The 23,756-nt window shown below is 41.6% G+C and overlaps 1 protein-coding gene across 2 annotated transcripts in view; it reads right to left on the bottom strand.

The window, feature by feature from the left end:
- aff2 (AF4/FMR2 family, member 2) overlaps positions 1-23,756 on the bottom strand; it is a 189,934-nt gene that overhangs the window by 131,034 nt on the left and 35,144 nt on the right. For both annotated transcript variants that reach the window (XM_084940141.1, XM_084940148.1), the window contains exon 2: positions 4,073-4,193. In XM_084940141.1, coding sequence (XP_084796267.1) covers positions 4,073-4,193 — 121 coding nt within the window. The remainder of the gene's footprint in view (positions 1-4,072; positions 4,194-23,756) is intronic.

The following is a 23,756-nucleotide window of genomic DNA, read 5'->3' as shown; positions in this document are numbered from 1 at the left end:
ATCTATAGGCTGCAGTTCAGCACATTCACACAGATGAAGTGCAGCAAGGTCGCGCTGGCGCTGGTTAAGCCAGTACGAAGTAAAGCCGGCATTAAAAAAATTAAATGTTTGTGTGTTAAATAAATCAGAAGAAAAAAGTAGCAAACTGTGCGAAAGCCATTTTCAACTTCAGCAGAGAGACGCAGACCTAAGACACACATGCTTAACATAACATCAGGGAAAATAGAAACAGGAGATGGGACACGGACATAACCAAGAAACAAATACAGAGGGCATGACGGGCTGGGGAGAACACATATGACAGATGGGGAAGACAGAATGAGACACAAGGGGAATTTAATAAACAATGAGCTATAACAGGGGAACCTAGGAAAAACCTCAAGGCTAACTCAATGAACTTAAGCCTAAATAATACAAAATAATATTAAAATACAAGAAAACTCAAATGACCCTGGACCATGACAAATATTTATAGAAAAACGATATTTATAAGAACTTTATTACTTAAAAATTGAATTTTAAGAGTTTTTCTATGCTCGAGCATGAAGATGAAGGTTGGTCACTAGCAGACCTTACAGGCTCAATTTGCTTAGGTAGCCTAACCTGATATGTTAATCAACAGTATCCTTTGCTCGCATTGGTCATCTCTTTAGCTTGAAATTGAGAAAAGTTTAACTCACAACCCGCCCGCTCCGTCACCTATTGTCAGTTGCAGTTTCATTGACTTTCTGTGGTCTCTGATTGATGCTTGTCGTTTACAGTGTGAATGCCCGTTTAGGAGTGAAAGAACGTCTCATTCATATCTATGTCAGCTACCATGCAGTGAATGTGCTGTGCCTCAGCCACTCACTGAACAGAGTGCCAACAATGGCACTGTTCTGGAGAGGGCCACAGGCAGAAGCTGCATATTTAGCTTAAAGCTACAGATAAAAAAAGGAAGAAAGAAAGAAAAGCTACAGACACCAAGACATCTTGGAAAAGAGTCAAATCCAGGGATATCTGTGCAGTATCTTGCACTGAAACTCCAAAGCCATATTCTTGTGGGACCTTTAAAGTGAAGAACTATATATGGCTGATGAAATGTATGGTATCTGGTCATTAAGTGATGACGTGAGGAATCCTACTTCCAGGCCTAAAGTAGTCTGCGTTTAATATGGCTTTTGTGTTGTTAACATGTTTAATGTTTTGTATTTTCTTCTATTTAATCTCAAAAAGCTCCTAAAACAGTCAGTAATCACTGTTGACCTCCCTCGGCTTTTATTACCGCTAATCATTTATTTAAGCTCAGTTTTTAAAACCTTAGGATGTAACTACAGCCCAGCCCACGCAGCAGTATATTAATGACTAACCTCGTATTGTGGATGGATTATCTCAGTTGTTCTCCTGGCTGAAGTTTGGTCCTTTTACAGCATCCTGCCATGCGATTACATTTGTTCCTGACCACCGAGAACACTCACGATAACTTTTATCGAGTGGAAAAAAAGTAATGCCATAGTGATCGTTTGAGCGGAGTTTAGGCCCAGACACGGCTAGTGACGTCAGACTTAACGACCGGATTACTGTTCTGACTTACACTCTTCTACAGTTTAAATCTACCAAATCTAAAACAAAAACATTTCGGATTAAACAGGCTTCCTTTTAACAGGCCGCAAAATTAAAAGTACCTGCAAAAATACAAGCAGGAAGCAGAGCAAGCAAATGCACTGATTAAATTAATCAAATCCCGACACTTTTAACTACTTATTGCAGACAGCAAGGCGGTGTCTAAAATTTCCACCTTCCTTCCCACAGACCAGCCCGCACTGATCTTTGCACTCTCCCCACACATGAATCTTGACCTCACCTCAGCACCATTAATTAGCTGGAAACAATTAGTTGGAGTGTGAAGACAGTTAGGATTGGATTCATTATCAGAACAACCTCTCATTTGCTTTGCACTGGCCCCGAACCGCGAGCGGCGTCTTAGTGAGAAGACCTTGTGTCCTCTGAGTTCAGACGCAGCAGCGCTTAAACACGTTCTGTCAGGATTCAAAGCCAGTCTGTCCCAAGGTCGATACACTTGGCAGCATAACCAAGTGTTGAAGTGCTTGGTGGTAGCAAATGAGAGTTAACAAACCAAAATCAATTTTATACACAGGGGCATTCGAGTGGCCGTGGACTTCATGCGTGGCTGCTTCACTTTCTGCTAAAAAGGAAACAAAAATCTCTGAAGCGCCTCAGAAGATCAGGACCTTATACACAAGGGCGTTAAACTTCATCCCACTGGAGAAGAGCGTGGTTATACTAAAAATGAATGGTACAAAACATCTTTGGATAATTGCTGATTAGCCGTATCAATTCCTTTCAACTGATTGTTTCATATGACGCTAAATCACAGAGCAGTGCTGCTGCTGTAGAGGGGAGTCGCCCGTCCTCATGATTAAGATGTCGTAAATTCACTCCATGCCCAAATGAATTTCTGGTGTCCAGTACATCCACTTCTCCTTCTATGGAGATCAATCAAAAACTTAACAGCGAAGTATTAAAACTGTCTCCGGAACAGCAATGAGGGAGCACTTGGCGCAAAGTCTCAGCTCAGCTACAGCTCAGCTCAGCTCAGCGCCTTACGTTAGTTTTGTTTTTCAGTCTACAAATTTGAACGAATTGCCTTTTAATTTACAATTGAGAAAGTCAGAAGTGTTAATGTTTTCTCACATTTTTTTCACACTTAGTATAGAATAAGTGACACGCAGAGCTGGAGCTCACACGTGCCTAGCTACTGCAGGAGCCATGCTAACGTCTCATTTAGCAACACCTGTACAGAGAAACCTTTACAGTTTAAAAATGTTTATTACAGAAATTGTCATCCCTGTTGGACAACATCTCCCACCCCATGCAGGAGACTCTGACAGCACTGAGCAGCTCCTTCAGTGGCTGCGGCAGCCACGGTGTGGGACGGAGAGACTCTGCAGGTCTTTCTATGGTGGCCCTGAGAGTCCAAATGGACTGCAACTTAAGAAAACACCAGCAATAAGAAAAACGCTACAAAATCACGCAAAACACAACGGGAATAGGAAGAACGAAAACAGAAATAGGAAAAAACAGATTTCCAAAAGCACAAGTGTTTCTGGGGAGACAATAACGCGACGGACCAGTTGCAGGAACCAATATGCTAAGAATTACGCTGGGAGACACGTGAAATAAGTGGAGGATCTATCAGTTTTGTGAGGAAAGAAAAGATGAGAGGTAAGTGTGTTAGCCTAACTATTAGCCTAAATCTGTCATCAGTATTATATGAATCATGAGATTAAAACACACTTACCTAGCATGTTTTGGTTCCTGCAACTGGTCCGTCGGGTTATTGTCTCCCCAGAAACACTTCCCTTGTGCTTTTGCAAATCTGTTTTTTCCTATTTCTGTTTTTGTTTTCCCTATTTCCGTTGTGCTTTGTGTGCTTTTCCAGCATTTTTCTTATTCCTGGTGTTTTCTTAAGTTGCAGTCTGTTTGGCCACTCAGGGCCACCGTATATTTCCTTCCTGCTGCTGTCAGACTTCACAACAAAGATTTTGCAGCTGACCAAACACACACATGTGCAAGTACACTAAGTGCAATTATTGTTTTCTGACAACATTGCATTTTATTATGTTGTATATAGTATTTTATTCTATTCCTTTGTTTACAGTATCTGATACTTATTATTTTATTCTATTCCAGTGTTTTTTCTTAATTTTTGCTACTGTAACGTTGCACTCTCCACTTTCTGCTGTAACAAAACAAATTTCACATGTGTGGAACTAATAAAGGTTATCTTATCTTTAAATATACTTCCTATGGAAAAGTGTATTTAAAAAAAACCCTGAAATTTCTCTCATTTAACATGAAAAACTGTGTTTAACAACAGAAATGACCTTAGATACAGACACTGTGTTTCTGTGACCAGACTTCCCAACACCCTGTCACCCAACAACACAGAGAAAAATTCAACAGTGAACCAAGCTGTTGAGCTTTGTGTGTGATTCTAAAATGGTTAAAATAACATCCCAAAAAGCATAAATGACTAATTATCTACTTGTTAACCATCAGTTAACCTTACTTTATAGGGTTCTCCAAACAGGTTGAATCCAGTAGAGAACAAGTCCTCATCCTGTTGGACCTCCTGGTTCCTCCTCTCCCACTCTCTCCTCTTCAGAGCGCTGCGCTCTGACTCCAGATGACTGGAAAGGCACAAAGAGAAAAGCTAGTTAGCGTCCCCCCTCTGAGGCGACACATGGCCTGCCACAGTGGTTTTTAATGAGTATTGCTTACAAGTAGTATTTGGAGCTGCAAAGAGCATTGGCTGAAATTCTTTGTTTTGAACAGACTAGCGGGGAAGCTGGTAAAGGAAAATAGCAGGCTAAGTCATGTGATTATATCGTGTGAAAATGACTCAAGTTCCAGATAAACGAGGAGGAAAATAAAAAACCTAAACCCTGACATGAGTCTTGAGGTAAGAGTAAAAATGTAACATTCAGAATTGTAAGAAAAAGGTTTTCAAAACTCAGTTTCCCAAGTCGACATGGGAAACGCAGTTTATGATTTACCTAACTATGAACACGTAGCTGTTGTGGATGAAATGTTTGTACTGGCAGTTTTAAAACTGAGGAGTGTGTTCGTTGCCTTTTTGAGCAGCTCACGGGGTTTAAATTGTTATTTTTCCTTAACTTCTGAATGAATTCCAGGAGTCTTTGGGTCGCTTTGCAAACTCTAAAATCTAACAAACCTGACTCACCTGCACCGTTTGGTTCAAAAGGAAAACATTTGATCAGCCAAGGTTATATATGCCAGAACTGTTGTGTGGCAGGTCAAGCACAGCAATTCTTTCTCTTCTTTTAAGTCCATATTTATATATCTGCATATTTACTGCAAAACTTTGAAATCTGAAAGAACTACACTACAAACTCCAGTAGTGTGGGGCTAGGAGGGAATCCTACAACCTGCTTGCCTCCACCTACATAATATATTTTCTAAACAAGCGTGACAATATAGGAAAGTTAGAGTAACGTAACATTAACTGGATGGCACTGGAGGGGCAGTCAGAGATGTTTAGGGAAAATCAGACAAATCTCTAAGAAAAATAAATCATATCTAAAAGTGGTTTAAAATTCATTAGGATACATGGCTGCTTTGTGACAACTTCAAGCAAATGATTATCATGTTTTTGTCTAAGTTTCCAAAGTAAAGCAGTGAGGGAAGTTTGTTGCTTTGCTTATATGTTCATACTGCATGTCAGTGATAATTACGATGATGCTTTGAGGAGGACAGGCCTGTTTTTCCAATTAAAAAAACGATTCAGCCACCCCATCCACCCACCTTTAGCCAAACCCCTGCTGGACATGTTACTCTACATGAATGCTCACTAAGAAATTATGTCATCCTAAAACTACGCGTTGTTTTTTTAAATAGATAAAATAAAGACATAATTAGGTGCTGGAAGATACATTTGCCAACTTTGGACAGAGCTACATGTTCCCCCGACTGTCCAGCTGATGCTGTGCTAATCCAATTACCTCCGGCCGCCTCCAGCTTAATACTTTCAAAGAAATCAAACAGTATTTCCAAAAACATTTAACTCCTCCTTTGTACAGCCTGTGTCATCTTTGTGAAAAGCTTTAGGAACGACTGAGTCAACAATAATAAATAATACAATTAAATGAAATTCTGAGTGACGATCATTATATACAGGCATAAGGCGTAACACACACAGACACTCACAAATAATGAAGGCATGAGCAATAAATAGTCTGCTTCCTCCTCAGTATCAACCCTTTTTTTCAGATTTCTATTTCTAGTGAGTTTAATGCTGTGATGTAACATATGCTTTTAGCTGGCTAGTTTCAATCATGAGTGCATTCATTTTTAACACAGGTGGGCCCAGTGGGGATTGTGCTCCTAATCCAGGCAGTGTTTACGACACGCTATACCCACTGAAGCACTTGAAAGGACGGATACATTTATTTCCTGCTACGGCATCTTTGGATGGCTCCCAATCAAATCAGCTTTTAATCTTCAAACGTTCCCACAGAACGTACGATTGCTGGATTCGTGTGATTTAAAGTATGAAAACATTTAAAAAGGAGACAGCTGACTGTAAACAGGGACAGAAATGATTAGAATCAAAGGGGTTTGGTCGCCGCCGGTGAACCTCAGGTTTTTGGGACATTTTCGTTGCGTAACCATGTATTTTTAGAAAAAAATCTTTTACTGCACAGTTCCCAATTCACTCTGCCTTCCTGAACTTTCTTTAGTCACCAGCCCCCACTGAGAATTCTACAAGCTGGCAGCCAAACTGGAATCCCAGAGGCACAAAGTAATGTGTGAGAGTGTTTGTGAATACATGTTATGCATAAGCCCGTGGCCTGCTGACCCAGGAAAGGGCATCCTGTTTTACCACATCCACTGCAGAGAGATGAGACAGGCTGGCTAATTAGTGATCAACACAATTAAAAGAGACTTTCCTCTTTTTTTTCCACTACCAGGCTTTGCCTTCAACATTGCATCTATCAGCAAGATGTGAGTGGGAGGGAGAAAGAGCAGAGAGGCAATGAGAGGAAAGAGAGAGGGAGAAAAAAAATCAGAGACCCAGGGGAGAGAAAAAGACCCAGTTTCAGGGCAACAGACAGTTTCTTTAAAAGGAAAGAAAAATAAGAGAATGATGAAAGACAGAGCGGAGGGATGGGGAGAGGAAGGTAAGATAGGAAGAAGGGAGGAGCAAAAAGGAAGCTAGAGCAGTGGGAATTTCAGATGAAATGATTGACAGGTTAGGTAGGGGTGTGTGTGAGTGGATTGGGGGATGCAGCGACAGAAATGTACGTAGATGTGATCATTGTGTGAGCTAGCACTGCTGGTTGACATGTAGCGCAGAGAGATAACTGACAGAGCTGTCACGACCACAAACACACACGTATGGAGCACGCACACAGAAGCACACAGCCCCCACGTGACAGATCGCTGTCTCCGTCTGTCACACACCAGACATTCACACGAAGGGAATCGGGTCAGACGAGGTAATTAACACATCCAGGATTTATTTCCCAGCATGTGGCAGGGCTACAGAGCTACCTGTCACATACGGGTTAGCCGAGGCTTTTATGGCTCACACCTTCCTTCCTTCTTACAGGCTGTTTGCATCTTTCCTTCAAGTACAGCTCAAATACAATTTTTCCAAATATGTTTTCTGTCATATTGAGAAGTGATACATGTTCGACTGTTATTTTTCTAACAAATTTGTTTTTCGTGAGTCATTTGTAGCTAGCATGTGTCACCTCTAAAGTAGGCGTGTTGCCAAGGCACCTGTGGATGTTTTGGGGAATTAGATGTAAAAGCTTTGAATCACTGTTTGCTAAATAGAAAATGTTCTTAAGTAAACTGTGCTAGACAATATTCACATTAACAGGGGAGACCTTCGTTTTTTTCTCGAGTAAGTCTGTGCATTCAAGTATTTAGTTATTTAGTAAGTTAATGTTATAGCTAGCAAGCTGAGAGGCATCGATCTGAGTTACAAAGTATAGAGAAGAATAAAAATGACGTGTGCTCTGCAGTCCAAAGGCTTTAAAACATCAGACATGTAAAATCTGTGCAAATATTTAATTCCAAATATTGTAGTCATTCACACCAGCCACGTAATTTTGCTCGTGTGAATTTGCAGTCTCTTAAGCTCTGGACCGAGACATCTCCTGATGTTGACTTCACTTTTTTCACAATGCATTGAGGCTGAAATATCCACAAAAACGAGTTTCAGTGTGTATATATAATTTACACAGGAAGTTCGGATCAGAGAGAATTTGAAATTTTCTTTTGCTTTTTCACAAAACACTCAGTGTATATGGGGCTTGAGCAAGACATGGATAAGTAAGATAAAAAGGAAAGAAAAACTTCCAGAAGAATCTATAGTGACAACTATTCAATTCAATTCAATGCAGTTTTATTTATATAGCGCCAAATCACAACAACAATCACCTCAAGGTGCCCTATATTGTACAGTAGATTGTACAATAATAGATACAGAGAAAAACCCAACAATCATATGACCCCCTATGAGCAAGCACTTTGGCGACAGTGGGAAGGAAAAATTCCCTTTTAACAGGAAGAAACCTCCAGCAGAACCAGGCTCAGGGAGGGGCGGGGCCATCTGCTGTGATTGGTTGGGGTGAGAGACGGAAGACAGGATAAAGACATGCTGTGGAAGAGAGCCAGAAGCTGTGTCCAAATTCATGGGCTGCATCCTCCTGAGGACGCATTTGTAGACCGATTACGTCACAGCGACGCGCCGAAGGCTGTCCCAATTCGTAGACTCCTCTGAATGCAGCCGACAAATGCGTCCTCCTTTTCCCCGAATTTGAAGGATGGGTCGGTGTGTCCCTCGTGGTCCACCATATCCCAGAATTCATAGCGCGGCCCAGCCAAACTCCAGTTTCCAACAATGGCGGCCGCTACTAAGTTTTAAAATTACTCTTATTACTCTTTCTGGGTCACAAAATAAACTTTTAACATATTTTCAGGCGAGAATGTGGGTGTGTAAACTTCAAATATCTGCTCGGTTAATCAAGATATCGCATATTTGCAAAAGTGCTTCGACATTTTCAGAGACGTCTGCTACCCACCAGCTCGATAGCTAGCCGAGAGCTCGAGGGTCACTGAAGCTGCCGAGAACGGCACAACTCCCGGCACATCATTTTCAGATCACAGCGGAGTTTTGCTACTCAGGTTAAACGTAATATATAAGTCACTTAGATAACCTAAAAAAGTTATTGTTTGTCTTTTTTTCAGTGTTTTATTTGTTCGTGAGTAAATCAGTTTGGCTGAGATTAAAGTTATTAGATTAGATTAGATAAAATAAAACTTTATTAATCCATCGGGTGGGTTCCTCCTTGGTTTTCACACAGCTGAATAAACGTCAAACAGAAAACTGACTAAACAGAAGTGTGAGATGGTCGAGAATTTACGCCAGTGTCCTGTTATATTTTAGATAGCAAGGAGCAGACGGCCGAGTTTATTAAACTCCACCGAGACAGCGGTGACGCTAATCAGAGGGCTAGACCGTCCAATTTCCCCACCTGTTTAGTTCCGGCCTACCCGACCTTCTGAGGACCCGGCCTTCGCGGTCTACGTGGGCCGGGTCCTCAGGAGGATGCAGCCCATGAATTTGGGCACAGCTAGAGATTAATAACAGATATGATTCAATGCAGAGAGGTCTATTAACGTTCCGTGTGGAAATGCATTTTGTGCTAGCTAATAATCGTCCAAATAAAATAAATCCAACTTGCACATAAAAACATTTATTCTTGAAAATTGGCTGTGATGATGTTTTCATAAATACGCCCAAAACGGTTTTATCCACACACTTTTATATTTATTCTAATTTAAGCTGCTGAAAATTCAAATAGATTTTTTTGTGCATCTTCGCGCTCGCTTTTTGACCGTATCAGAACACTGTTGTCAGTGCTCTGTTGTTGCTGTTGTCTGCACTTTAGATGAATAACAGTCAACTACAGACTTTTCAAAAAATTAAAGGAAGACTGGAAGAAAGAAAGATGGATGATGGACGTAGAGATTGATTGGATTGGTGGGGATTACTAGCGGTGGAGATATCAGCAGTGGGCATACTGTCGATGTTGATATTTTCTGTGAATGAAAATGTAGTGACGCCAGCTTTCTTTCCAAACACTCCCGATTCCCTTGCGTGAGTGTGTGTGTGCGTGTGTGTGCGTGTGTGTGTGTGTCCTGAAGTAATGCTGATAGTCAGAGTAAGCTCTGGGAATTTAATCTCAGCAGAGCTATGCTGTTCTCCCCTGATAACTGAACATACACACACACCATACACAGACAAATGTCTCTAACTGAGGCTCATCACCCTTTCATTTACTTTTCCAGCAAAGAATTTCAGTATCGCTCTCTCCCTTCTTCAGCAATTTGCCACAGTGCCCTTTAGCAAGGAACTGAACCTGCAACTCAGCAGGCTGTAGGCGCAGGCAGCTGCCCAGTGGAAATGTGCTTTCTCTCCTTGATAAACGAAGGTTAATCACAGGGTTTATCACAGACATTAGGGGATATGCAGCTGTAAGCACTAATAGAATTTATTAGATGAAGAATGAAGCTGACAGATTTGCTGTAACACTGAATTTTACTGAATGTGAAAATGTGCACAAAGATGTTTGGCTTTATTTATCATCTTATATTACTTAATGTGGAACCCGTACTTTAAATGCCAATAAAAACTGAACACTATTTCCAACACACGGCACAGCAGCTGAAGCTGGTCGGTGGTTTGAGTTCAACAGGGGTTGAGGTTTCTGCGTTCTGTCATCAGTAGCAAGAAAAGCTCCAGTCTGCGAATGTCATCAAGAGACTTTCTGGGGCTGCTTCATTGAAAATCAACTGGAGCCCGACTTCGCGGACTCATGCTGCATTTGCGTCTTATGGGAATATCTGTCAGAGCAGTTCAAGGCAGCCGTTTGGAAATATATTCTAACTCATTCGAAGCCATCAAGACATTTTGAGCAAAGCTCTCTGTACATTTCGGTCATGTGCAATCAGCCTTTTCTCCAGTCAGTTTTGTGCAGATGCTGTGGCATTTTATAGTTTACGTCATATCCTTCCTTCCTTTAATTATGTTTTTTTACATTAAATAGTGTCTCGTGTAGCTCAAAGTGTAGAACGGCCACAGTACTGGACAGTACTCAAAGCAGCAGCATACAGTTAGGGTTGTTACAGATGATGACTTCGATCTCGTCTATAGGCTTTTACACTTGACACATTATTTCTCCATTGATTTGTTCAAGTTCACGCAGCCTGCTTAAACCTTCTCCACATGGTATTTGTGGCACTGCTGATTTAACTCTCTGAGGTCCAACTTATCGTCACTGATGACCCTAACGCTAACCCCGTGCTAACAATATGTATAACAGTTGTTCTTTTAAAAATGTTCTCTCAAGTCTTGGGGATAAGGAGACAAAAAAAATAAATAAATAAATAAATAAAAAACAATATTACATAACTAGATTGCATTGAAACGTATACATCCTTCCAAAAAACTACGTTTTGCTTGATTGTCTCCCAAACATAGTTTAGGGATCCAGGACTAACGTTGGGAACATCAGACGATGACGTAGACATCAGAGGGTTAACGATGGTCTATAAGCTGTTTCTACAATTGACAGTCCCTATTATAGTTACCATGATTTGTTCAAGCTGATGCAGCTTGGCTAAACTTGCTCCACATGTTACTTTTAGCATTGTTGATTTAACCCTCTGAGGTCTAACTCAGTGGTCCCCAACCCCCGGGCCGTCCGTGAATCGTTTGGTACCAGGCTGCGAGAGTTGAGGCTCGGGTGTGAAATTTATGGTTTTCAGGGTTTTTATCGTTAACTCAGCTTCCCTGGGTCGTTTCCCGTGTTGCAGTTGTGTGTCTTATTTTAAAAGAAATATTTACGTGTTACCATAGCGACCAGAGAGGAGGATGTTACTCTCAATGTTGTTGGTGCATTTCAGGAGGTCACTGCTAATAAAGTTACACAATTACACAGTGAATTCACGTTTATTATTATATTTACAAAATAGCACAGTTTTTGTCTTGGTCGTATCATTTTATTTTGTTGTCTTTATCCGCGACACCTTAAAGGCCGGTCCATGAAAATATTGTCTGACATTAAACGATCCATGGCGCAAAAAAGGTTATCAATGACGACCCCAACTCCAAACCCATTCTGTCGCTCTTTTAAAAATCTTCATGGGAATCAGGGAACAGAGAAATAGTCATTTGAAGTAAATGTAAACATTTGTCCACAAAAGTACATTTTTCTTTGTCTCACAGGATCAGGGCTACGGTTGGGGACATCAATCCCAATCATGTAGACATCCAGGAAATAATTTTGATGTACGTTTTTAGGCCGAAGTTTCTCCCTCAGCATCATCACAGCAACTTGATAGTTTATTCCAACCAACCTGCAAAAGCTATTCGCTGTAAATGGCAGATTCCTCGACAACCAGCGACTCTCATTGCTTCACCCAGATTGGTTAAACCGAACAGTGCAAGCTCTAAGACATCTTCAGCTTCAGCTGAACTCTATAACAGAAGTGAGCGCTGGAATTTTTTTTGTTCCAGTGAGTGTAAAATCCCCCTGTCACCGTACACAATGGAGCTTTGTTTGTGTTCACAAAAGTGTCGAACACGACTGCAAAACCGGCGAGGGATTCTGTTTTCATTTTACTTCAAAGTTTTAACCCACGCTTTTATCATTGACACCTCTGCGAGTAATGAAGTCATTACGACAATTTGCTTTAAAATAAATCATCGTATTAATCTATCGCTCCTAGAAATTAAATGCCGCCGATAATTACACCTTTAGCTTGAGTGGTGGTGTAAAATGCCCGTCATATTTTTATTCTTTGTATTTTATTTAACCTGCATTTAACCAGGCAGCTCAATTAGGAATAAACCCTTCAATGCATTTGTGGCGTGTGTGGGAGACAGCGAGGGAATGAGGGGGTAGAACGAGTGTTTTGGAATGACAGGGAGAAGTGAGGGGGATAATGAGAGGAGGAGGAAGAGGAGGAGAGGGGGAAGGAGAGAGGAATAGCTGTCAGGCAGCAGACAAAAGCTTTGTTTGAAGTGTCAGTTCAACGACGCATTTTTTTTGTGTGCATGTGTGTGTGTGTTTTCAGGTTTGGGTGCTCATTCAGACGGCATTAGACATCAGAGGAATATCAGCAGGCATTCCTGGATAAATAGAGGAGAAGAAGAACATCCAGGATGCCATCAATGCAAAAATGTACAGCTTTCAGGTTTCTGTATGTGGACAGACAGGAAGAAGGGCGATATCAGAAATCAGTTTTTATTTCATGTTTCTGTGTGTGTTTGATATGAGAGCAGGTATTCTAATGAGACAAAGCCTTAAATGCATTGTTACCTTCTGGGTTTGTTTTCATGCACATCACACGAACCCGTGTACGTGACACTGATGGATAGATAATAGACTAAGAGCAAGGACAGAGCAGGAACATCAGAGGACCCTGCTGCTTTGTTCTTTCGCTCACACAGGCACACAAATGTATAGAAATCACACATTAACTCAAAGAGTTCTCCTATTTACATATGTACACATTTTCAAAGCGTTTCTTCCTTTTCTTTTGTTGTGTGGGTAAAAAAAAAAGTGCCGTCAACTCGCACGTTCTAATCATGTGTTTGTTTCGGAAATAGCAAATAGGACATCTGAGGCTGAAAGTAAAACTGTGTTAATATCAGTTACAATTCCCACAGACTTTGCGTCACAGCTAGCCATTTTAGAAGCCTAGCTCTGTTGCTACCAAAATGTCTCTTTGTTTGGACAAAATGAATAAGAAAAAAGAAGTTCTGGTAGAAAAAACTAGCGGCTACTAGCTACTGTGGTAGCTAGCACTGCTGGTGCACAACAACAAGGTTCCTGGTTTGAAAGCTGCCTGGGCCTTTTTTGTGTGTGGCGCTTGAATGTTTAACCTGTACCTGTGTGGGTTTTCTCTGGGAACGTGTTACAAAGACGTCCATGTTAGATTAATTGGTGAATCTAAATTGGCTATGCAAACAAGCTAGCTAGAATGCTTGATACGCTTTCACCATTGGTTGTGTGGTGTGGCTGTCCCTGCTTGCTGTTAACATGGTCAGAAAATATTAAATTACAAATATGATGTTCTACTTTGCTTGTTTTACTAAGGTGGTTATTTTACTGTCAGTTTGTAATGAGAGGACAGTGATGGCATGTTCACAGTACTCTTTAACGTGTACGTGAGTGTTTCTTCATTAGTGCCCTCTTTTCAAAACAGCATTTTGTGGATTTTATAGCAAAAACTAAAAGTCTCTACTGCATTTCCCAGTCATTTATGGTCAAGCTTTGTGTGTTGTGTATGTGTGCGGCGAGGTGTGTGTGTGTGGAGGCAAAATGGGGAGAAGATAGCGACAGGAGCTGACGACAACTCGTTAGTCTACTTTAAGTGCAGCTTCTCATCGTGCGCACTGGGGGTGGTGTCACCCCTGCCAACCACCTGCAGTTGATCTAACGGAAAAACTGGCATTACTAAAAAAAAGAAAAAAAAAAGAAAGTGTTTTACCTTCTCTTTAGCTGTGGAAACAGAAAAAAATCTACATCTGTAGGACTGATTACTTCATTATTTGCTTATTTTATGATCTGTCATGTTGATTTTACATAGTCTTATGTTCTTAAATTCTTCTCTACAAGCAAACAGCAGCTGAGCTTTTGGGCACATAAATTAAAATTCCTATTGGGAAATCACTGGGAACAAAAGCTGCTGTGCTTTGAATGAATGCTGGATTTTAATCTTTCTGCAAAGGTTTAAATTCTGTTTTCTCTTGAGAATCACAATATATTTTTAAAGGGCAAGTTTTAAATGGAATAACAGAGTTTTTAGTTAGGGTGTTTCCCATTTAGCTCTCAGAGCTGTCACTTAAACACAACTAATAGTGGCCCGTCACTGCAGGGCCTGTGTATTTGGGATCCTTGTGTTTTCTAACCAGCAGTGAACTTGTTTAAAATAAATGAGCATTTCCCCAATGTGAACCTAAAAAGGTGTGTTCTTGGGTATTAAATGGTGTCTCCATCACTGTAGGGACTCTAACATAATGGCTTTCTGGAGCCCAGTGAAACAAAAGATTAAAGCGAGAGAGAGAGGAAGGGAGAGAGGCCGAGAGCGAGCTGTTGAAGTGCGTGTGATACAATGAAAACAGGCCACTCAGGCACATTTCCGAGTGCAAACACTTTTGAGTAGAATCATTGTCAGAGCAAACACAGACTCTAGTGACTCTACAGGCCATTCTCACGCCATCTCATTTCACCTCTCTCCGACCGACACATCCCAGGATTCATTGTAAATGTCCGAAAGGGGCCTCTCGCCGCTCCCGGTACAATAATCAGATTCATGATAACGCGGCCTTTTACAATGTAAAACAATTTGAATTATCTGGCTTTATTTGCGCGAGAGATATTTTCACAGTTTTCCGGTGTTAAAAACACGGAAAGCGATGATTTTGAAAAGGTTCAATTCTCTCCAGAGTCTTTTCATCCTTTTCCAAGTGCACATCAGTGATGATGACCTATTCTTCTTTCAGAATACAAGAGGAGCATTGTCAAAGATGTGTGATAATTCACAGCTCGGCTGTGAAGATTCTTACTGTTTGCATTAATAATGGAACATGTACTCCTTATTAATCGGGTGCTGCTGAATAATGGCCAGATAAAAGGCTGGAAAGCATTTTCACAGGTTTTGTAAAAATGCAGCTCGGTGCACTGGAGAGAGGTGTCTTTAAACAGGACTGATTAACCAGACTTTACCTGTCGATTATTGTGATGCCAACTTATACAACCGGCCAGTTGTGTCACCGGTGTATGAAGATGATTGGCAAAGTTAGCAAATTAACTAACATAACTTTAAATGAAAGCAGGGTTTATTTTTTTTCTATCACAGCTCAATGAAAGGACGCTTTTATCACTCTTTCACAGCCGTGCTTTTGCAGTTACATACAGTAGATCACATGTCTAAGCTGAATATGCCGCCATGCTTTTCTCCTTGAAACCTTAAGTGAGGTTGTTTGGCTTCACAGCAAACATGTTTGCATTCATATCCTGAACCTTCTGATTACACCAGAAGTGAGCAACAAAGTTTCAGATAATTAACAAAGTTTTAACAAAGTAATCATAATTATTCTGCTAAAAACATCTAACAAGTGGACAAAAATTGAGTAATTGATTGGCTGACTGAAAATGAGTTGAATTTTACTTAGTGACTGACTGTTGAAGGACTGCTTGACAATGATTTTTAAGTGTCCCGGTAAAATAAGTGCAGAGCTTGCCAGCTACTGTTTCTATGGCTTTGCTGCCTGTGCAAGTGAATTACAACTGACAGCTGTTGTTAAACTGAATAAAACCCACGCCACGGATGTACATCTCATGTGCGTGCACGATGCAAAGTAAATGGTGACCTAGTGATACAAACATTGTTCAGTAGTGGTAACAGTGGCCACAAACTCCAAAGGGTAAAATCCATTACAGTTATATATCAGAGGATGCTGTAGCCTCACATACAGTCATGTGAAAAGGAAAGCCTTTACTTTCACTAGGAAAAACTAAGTACACCCTTACTGCTTCCATAGAAACTGAAGCGTAAGTAGCTGAAGGATAAAGCCTGGATTATACACGGTTACGGAAATGGACAGCTCCGACGGCCAAGTAGTCATTCGTGTTAAACTTCTGTGAAGCAGGCTGCCTACGCGTGTAGTTAGGGCACCGTAGAGGAGGACTCATACCAGCTGTAAAGCACGGTGGTGGCAGGGTGAGGATTTTGGCTTTTGCTTTGCACCAACAGGACCTGAGCACCTTGTTGTCAAATTCAGAAGAAAGTCACAAGTTGCATTCTTATTTAGCTGAATTACCAGTGGTGGGGTGTGGTTTGTGGCTCAGCTGCACGGGAGGGGTGGAGCAGTGGGTTCAAGGTGTGGCATCGGGGGAGGCTGCCTTACACAGCTGATCTCCGTAATCACATCTCCCCATTTGAGTATGTTGCCGGCACCAGAACACAGGAGTAGGAGGGCAGCAGGTAAGCTGCCGCAAAGACAGTCTGAAAATAAAAACACTCAACCTATAACGCTGTGTGTGTGGGTCCTTTATTGTGTCACAGTGGTGTCAAAACCCACGCCGCGGTGTGGCGGACCTGGTGGCCACGTCATCTAAGGTGTTTGCCCAGATGGTGGCTGAGCTGGCATCTGTGCATCAGGAGTAAAGTTGGTCCACTGCCCCCGGCCTGGACTCCACCGTGACCCTGGCCAACGATTTCCTCTCTGCGCAGCCAAGGGAGGCGGCGGGGCAGCCACAACCATGGGCAGGCAGCCGGCCTGTTCCAGATGTGAAGAGACTCAGGGGCACTTCACCATCATGGCCTGCTGCCACGGAGCAGTGGCCACTGACCCGATTTCCTGTGCTGTCTCTCTTCAGGTCCTGGTGGCTACAGACACCGCACCTCACTCACCAGGAGTCGCATCAGTGTCAGGGCAGGTGTGTTGGAGGTGTGGGTGACCGGGGCACGTCTGCCAGGATTCCCCACTGATGGAGCTGAGACATTTCCGTGTTGCTGGCCCTCCAACATCCTCCCTCAGTCTGAGAGGGAAGTGCAGCATACCTTTAACAAGCCAAGGTAGTATACGCCAGGCTATGGTGGACTCTGGCTCTATGCAGACCCTGGTCCACCAGACCCTGGTTCGGCCCCGGGCATTGCTGAAGGTTGATTGATTGGAAGTTAGTTGCATGAATGCATACATGCACAAATATCCTATAGTGCAGCTGGAAATCAAATACAAGGGCCTTCTCCTGAGCCCAACTGGCTCCAGTAATTCACTCTATGGGCGATTTCCCATTAGAGCAGTCTTGTGATGATACCCTATGCTCAGTCTTTGTCATAAGAACTGATGGTCACATGGTGCATGAAGCAGAGCTGGCCTACCCGCATTATGTATCGATTAAAGATAGGCTTTATAGAGTAAGTCATGACTCTCACAGAAGAGGAGCACACCTAGTTGTTGGTACCTAAGGTTATAAACACAAGGCGAAGCATATGGCATATGATAAAACTCTGAAGTGAATAATGGCCCGATTCTATTGGCCCGGCATTTGGGTGGGTTCGTGTGATAATGGTGCACGTCTTGCCTGGACTGGCCATTGAAGAAATCAATTCCAAAAGCGCCTTTGTGCCCGTTACCATTAATTGAGGTCCCCTTGGAGTGCATTGGCATGGACCTCATTGGGTCATTTCATGAGGTGTGCACGGGGATATCGCTTTGTTTTCGTTCTGGTGGATTATGCAGTGTGTTACTCCGAACCCTTGCTGCTGTGCACAATATCTGCAAAGAGTGTGGTGCAGGTGCTGTTTCAAGTCACCTCCTGAGTCGGACCAGCGTCTACGACCCTCAGGCTGACGGGTTGGTGGAGCAGCTGAATAAGACTTTAAAGCCCATGATTCGTAAGTTGATTCACAAGGATGAACTTGATTGGGATCACTGGTTAGACACTCCGTTGTTTGCAGTGTGGGAGGTGTCCCAGGCCTCTACTGGATTTCTCTCTTTGAATTACTGTTGGAAAAGGCTGGGGGTGTTGGACCTAGTTAAGAAAACTGGGAGGAAGGTCCAAGCACAGGTAACAATGAAATTCAGTACGTCCTGGACCTGAGAGCAAAACTGCACATTTTGGGGTGATTATCACAAGAAAATTTGCTCCAGGCCCAGGAACGCCAGTAGCGCCTATACAACAGTGGGGCTAGACTCAGGCAATTTTCACCGGGAGACAAAGTGCTTGTAAAATTCCCTTCTTCCAGCTCAAAGATACTCCCTAAGTGGCAAGGACACTTTGTGGTCACACAGCGAGTGGGTGGCATAGAATATGAAGTGGACGGATGGCGGGGAGCCGCACAGCTATATCACCTCAACCTCCTTAAAGCATGGAGAGAGGCTGAAACTGCTCATCTAGTGAGCTTGGTGTAGGTGAAAGATCAGTCGGGGGTGCCATATTCCACCGTTCCTGCCTCCCTCCATTGTGATGACCATCTCACACAGGCACAGAGAGCATTGCAATAGTGTTTTTGTAGATATGTTCTCCCCCAGCCGTACCAATCTCATAAAGCAGCATTTCAAAACGTGCCCTTGTGTGACGGTGCATTCACGACCCTATCGGTCACCTGAGCATAAGAGAATTGGCTGAAATGCTAAAGCTGGGATTAATAGAAAAGTCATACCGTGCAGTGTGTGTGTGGCTCCATAGTTTTGTGGTGAAGAAGAGGTCCATAGGATTCTGTATCACAGTCTCATGCTTATGCCGTGCCCCGGGTCGACGAGCTCCTGGACCAGTTTGGGACTGTTTGCTTTTGCAGGATTTAACCAAGAGCTACTGGCAGATGGGTAAAACAGCAGCCATCGCATCCTTTCCACATCCCAAGACCAAAAAAGAGGTGAGGCGGTTCTTGGGGTTGGCTGGTTACTACCACTGTTTTGTGCCCAGCTTTGAGGAGCTAATCAGCCCCTTGATCTGATCTGAAAAGGTGCCCCAGATCTGGTCCAGTGGATGGAGCAGTGCCAAGCAGCGTTCATGCAGGGTTCTCTATGCTAGGCCGGATGGCTCCCAGGGCTAAGTTGGGCGATGGGGGTATGTGGCTGGGTATGGTTTGTGGCTCAGCTGCATGGGAGGGGTGAAGCACAGGGTTCAGAGTGTGGTGTCAGGGTCAGCTGACTCACACAGCTGACCTCCATCATCTGATCATCTCCCCAGCAAGCACTCAACCTACACCGCTGTGTGCGTGGGTCCTTTATCGTGTCACAATTGTCATTAGTGACTCCTTCATTGTGTCTTCTGCACGCTCACAATGAACTCTGATTACCCCGAGATCCGCTAATGTTTTGACACAACAGAGAGGGCTACTTCCCATCATAAGATTTCAAGATTTCTTTCTGTGGTCTGCCTTTGATGTGCAACTCCCAAGTCTGCCTGAAGGATGTTTCCATGTGGGAGCAGACCCAGTGACTTCCAAATCGAACAGACTTCTTCAAAATGAGAAAAAGCACGACATAAATCAACGGAAAGGGGAAGAAAAAACGAGTGTGCAGCGGCAACAATGACACCGTAGCTCCAAACATTCAAACGTGCCAGTGCAATTTTTCAAAGACACAAAAATCACACATGACAGTGTGAAGAAAATGCTAATTGCTCTTGAAAGGAAAACTGATTGTTCCCTGATTAGCCAGATCAACGATTAGAGCTTCCTTTATCTCCTGATTTTCACCTGATAATGAGGGGTTAATAATTTAATACTCACTTAACGAAGAAAAAAAAAAATCACCACTCCTTTCACACACATACGTCCATAGTTAATCTGCACACTTTTAGCTGATGAGAAAGAATTAATGTTTGCTAAATTAGTTAATTAGATAATGACTGAACACAGTTAACTACATCCTGCCTTCTGTAAAATCAGAGTGAGAGAAACAGCGAGTGATCAGATAACAGGTTAGAGAGAAGGACAAAAGATGGGGCGAGCAGACTGAGACAGAGAGGAAAAGACAGAGAGAGAGAGAGTCAGACAGAGGCATCTGGTGATGTTAATGTTTGCCTCCAAATGCTCCGAGAGCTCGGCTCTGGAGACTCAGCGTGGCTAAAACAAACACGCACACACGCGCATGCATGCAGGATCCCTGGCCGTCTTTCTCAAAACATTCATTAGGTGTTCATGCACTCAAACCAAAAAAAAGAGGCATACACACTTGTGTTATAAGCACACATGCACGCAGACACACACACACACACACACACACAGCGATAAGAAAACAATGTTAGACAGGCAGTTTATCATGAGGGCAGGAAGAGACAGAGAAAGATTACAGACCATTCCCGTATTCACATGAACATAAACACTGTGTGTGTGTGTGTGTCTGTGTGTGTGTAGGTGGGGGGGCGTCATGATTTCAAGAAAATGACTCAGAGGGAAACAGGTGCATTTTGGGGAAATTACATTTAATCAGGCTAACATGAACTTCAGAGATATGTGTGTGTAATTGTCGAGAATACACACATATACTACATATATATATATATCTGTGTGTGTTTTGTGTGTGTCTCCATGTCCAATGGCATTATGTTTGTTAATATCTGTATCCTATAATCCCTTACATGCCTGCACACATACACCCTGTTGTGTGTGTGTGGGCCTGTTAATTTCCACAGTGCTGTTTATATGTTAATGAGATCTGTCATCTAAAACATAATAGCTTTACTAATGTAATCACGGCCATTATCACGCTTATGATCTCTGTCTCAGACATTATGTGATGTCACATGCTTGTCAGCGGCGTTGGGACCCTCTGACGGTGTCTCGGGCACTTCGACAGCGCATCGATCGTTCGCACGCCGCTGACATTTCCCAAGCTTCCCGAGTCAAGGTATTATGCGATTCATGAAATTTAATTGAAAAGACAGCCGTGTAATCCTCACGCTTTCATCTTTCACATTTACATGTGCAAACATGAGTGTGCCAGGGCTCTGAATATGTCATACGCTTTTAGCTCATATATGCACATTGATAGAAATACTGTCAGTATTTTTGTGTATGAAGACATAGATTGACCTTTTACTGAACATATGCACGCTTTGATATCATTCTTAAATGGTACTATAGCACATCTGTTGGTATAAAACTTATTAATATTAAAAATCATAAACTCTGTGCTGTAATCATATTAGATGTTAATTTCCATGGCATTTTCCTTTGCAGTGACAGAGCACAGTTTCACTTCTGTCACTCAGAGTGATGACTAACAGGTCCCTCTTTAATTTAAAAAGGTACGGGGAAACACACCCGTGGTGATTACAGGCAGGCACAACCTGCTGGGTCATCAGTGAAGTGTTTCAGATTTTCAACGGTAAAAAAACATATTTTAAGTTTTTTTGGTTACATGAAAGCACAATAAAATAGCATCTTTTGATGGAAACAAATTCTTCATTTCAGTGTTTTACCACAGGGAGAGCAGTCATTCTAAACAGCTGCATTCCCCACAGCTGTGACAGCAGGCCATACCTGGCTTTTGGTAGATTTCCTTTGCAGAAAAACATGGAAATGTATATATTCTTAGACACATACTGTGTATAACAGATGGATGTAATCCCAGTGGTCAGTCAGTGTTTTGTAGACCAGTTTTGTGCTGTTATTGTTTTTAAAAAAAAAAAAATCAATTCTCAGTTCTATACATTTTGATTTATGCCTTTCAGTTTAGTTATCATATATATATATATACACACACACACACACACACACACACACACACATATATATATATATATATATATATATATATATATATATATATATATATAGTATACTATATATATACTCTTTGATCCTACGCCTTAGCTTTTTAGCAGCTAGCAAGTGAGCAGCTTTCTAAACACAACTAAGTAACTTTTATTGTCTACTGTAAACCTGACTGAGTAGTTTCCCGAAAAACCAACAAGAACATCATAATAGGTCAACTCTTGTGGCAGTTTTACAAATAGGTTGCAAATGTACCTGAAATGTTATGTGGGGTCCACTAATGGTCTTCTTTCAGTTCATCGGCAATATTAGCAACACACTAGCTCCCTGTTATAAGACCTATTTTCTTCCATTTCATGATATGAGTAATATGTTCTGTTGGCATTAATTAAAACTACAAAAAAGGAAGTCGAAGTGTGATTTTGTGTAGTATGCAACCAATAACCAGTATGACCGATATTGTTAACTAACTTAAACAGACACTAATTGTCACTGTCATCACTGGACCTGTGACTCTTCTCTGATTTTATGTCATTAGGAATGTCACCAAAACCAGTATTTAAACAATACCTTTCAATACCAAAATTCTGAATATTCTGAGTATATTCGTGATTCAAGAGCTTTATTGACAATACAGCAGTATACACAGTATACAGTGTACCGAAATGCTGTTTCACCCCAAGCTCCCCATGGTGCATTTATAAATATATAAAGGATATATCTCCACGAGATATAAAACTAGGAATTACAAATACATAACATGCTAAGATTTGGTAAAATTAAGGGATAAAATGGTACTAATTACTAAATATACAATACTAAAATGATAATTATACAATACTAACTGTATGATAAACAAAGACAGGACAGAGACAATACAAAGTGGATTGTGCCATAGTATATATATATTTATTTATTTTTACTTTTGGTAAGTACCAATTTTTCCAGAATTAATGGGGGCAGAATATGATTACAAGTGTTTTACCTATCCTTACAGGCCGAAGAAGAACAAGAAGGAAGCCTTCAAGCAAAAATTACATTTGGAAGATGGTGAAATTACCATATTTTTAAAATTGCTCTCATTATTATTGTGAAATCAGCAGCGCGTCAAAGATGAAAATGTTTGCAATGGCTAATGCTATATTAGCACTTAGGCTAATATAAGTTAGCTAACATTATGCAGTCCCTCATACTGTTAGCAGGCTACACTAAGAAACTAACATTTAATTCTGTGTCTTTTGAACAATGTATGATAGTATTTTAAATCAACAGCTGACTTTTTAATAACGAAATTTATGTTTAATTATATGCAAAAACATACAGTTTCATTGGGGATTGAGAATTGTGTACTTCCACTATTACTGATACCAACAACTGCATTTCACAATTGTGATATCTCAGTCATTGCATCATGTTTAGGCATGTCATACATAAACATCAGATAAAAATCTGTTTCCGCCCATGTGCACCATAACAATAACGACAAGTTAACTCTTTGGAGTCATTATTGCAGATATGGTGAGCATGTTGGGAAACAGCTGCCTGTATTCACCCTCCATGTCTCTCAATGGGTGGCAGACATCCAATACACAGCCAGTTTTTGGCTCAGATTCGGTCTTCACCATCTTGTGGAGGAAAATAGCTTGTTTAGCTGCTAAATGCTTCACTGTGTCAACTAGCCACATGCTAAATTTGTCAATCTGAAACCAAGACTGAATGAGATTGAAGTGGTGGCTCTTCTAGCCGTACTCTTCTCTGTAATTCCCCAAACTGTCATCATCACTTTTTCCTTTTTGGTTTCATTTGAATGCTGATCAAACCTAAATTTCTTTGAATAAAAAACTAAAGCTAGATACTTAATATGTTGTGCACTGCGGTCGTGAGTTCTCAGAACCTGCTCTTTGAGCAAAAAG

The sequence above is a fragment of the Perissodus microlepis genome, chromosome 2 (assembly GCF_051167445.1).
Source record: "Perissodus microlepis isolate ML-2025 ecotype Zambia chromosome 2, ASM5116744v1, whole genome shotgun sequence".
Lineage (NCBI taxonomy): Eukaryota > Metazoa > Chordata > Actinopteri > Cichliformes > Cichlidae > Perissodus > Perissodus microlepis.
Note: the sequence above shows the minus strand (reverse complement) of the source record. Positions and strands in the feature narration are given on the sequence as shown.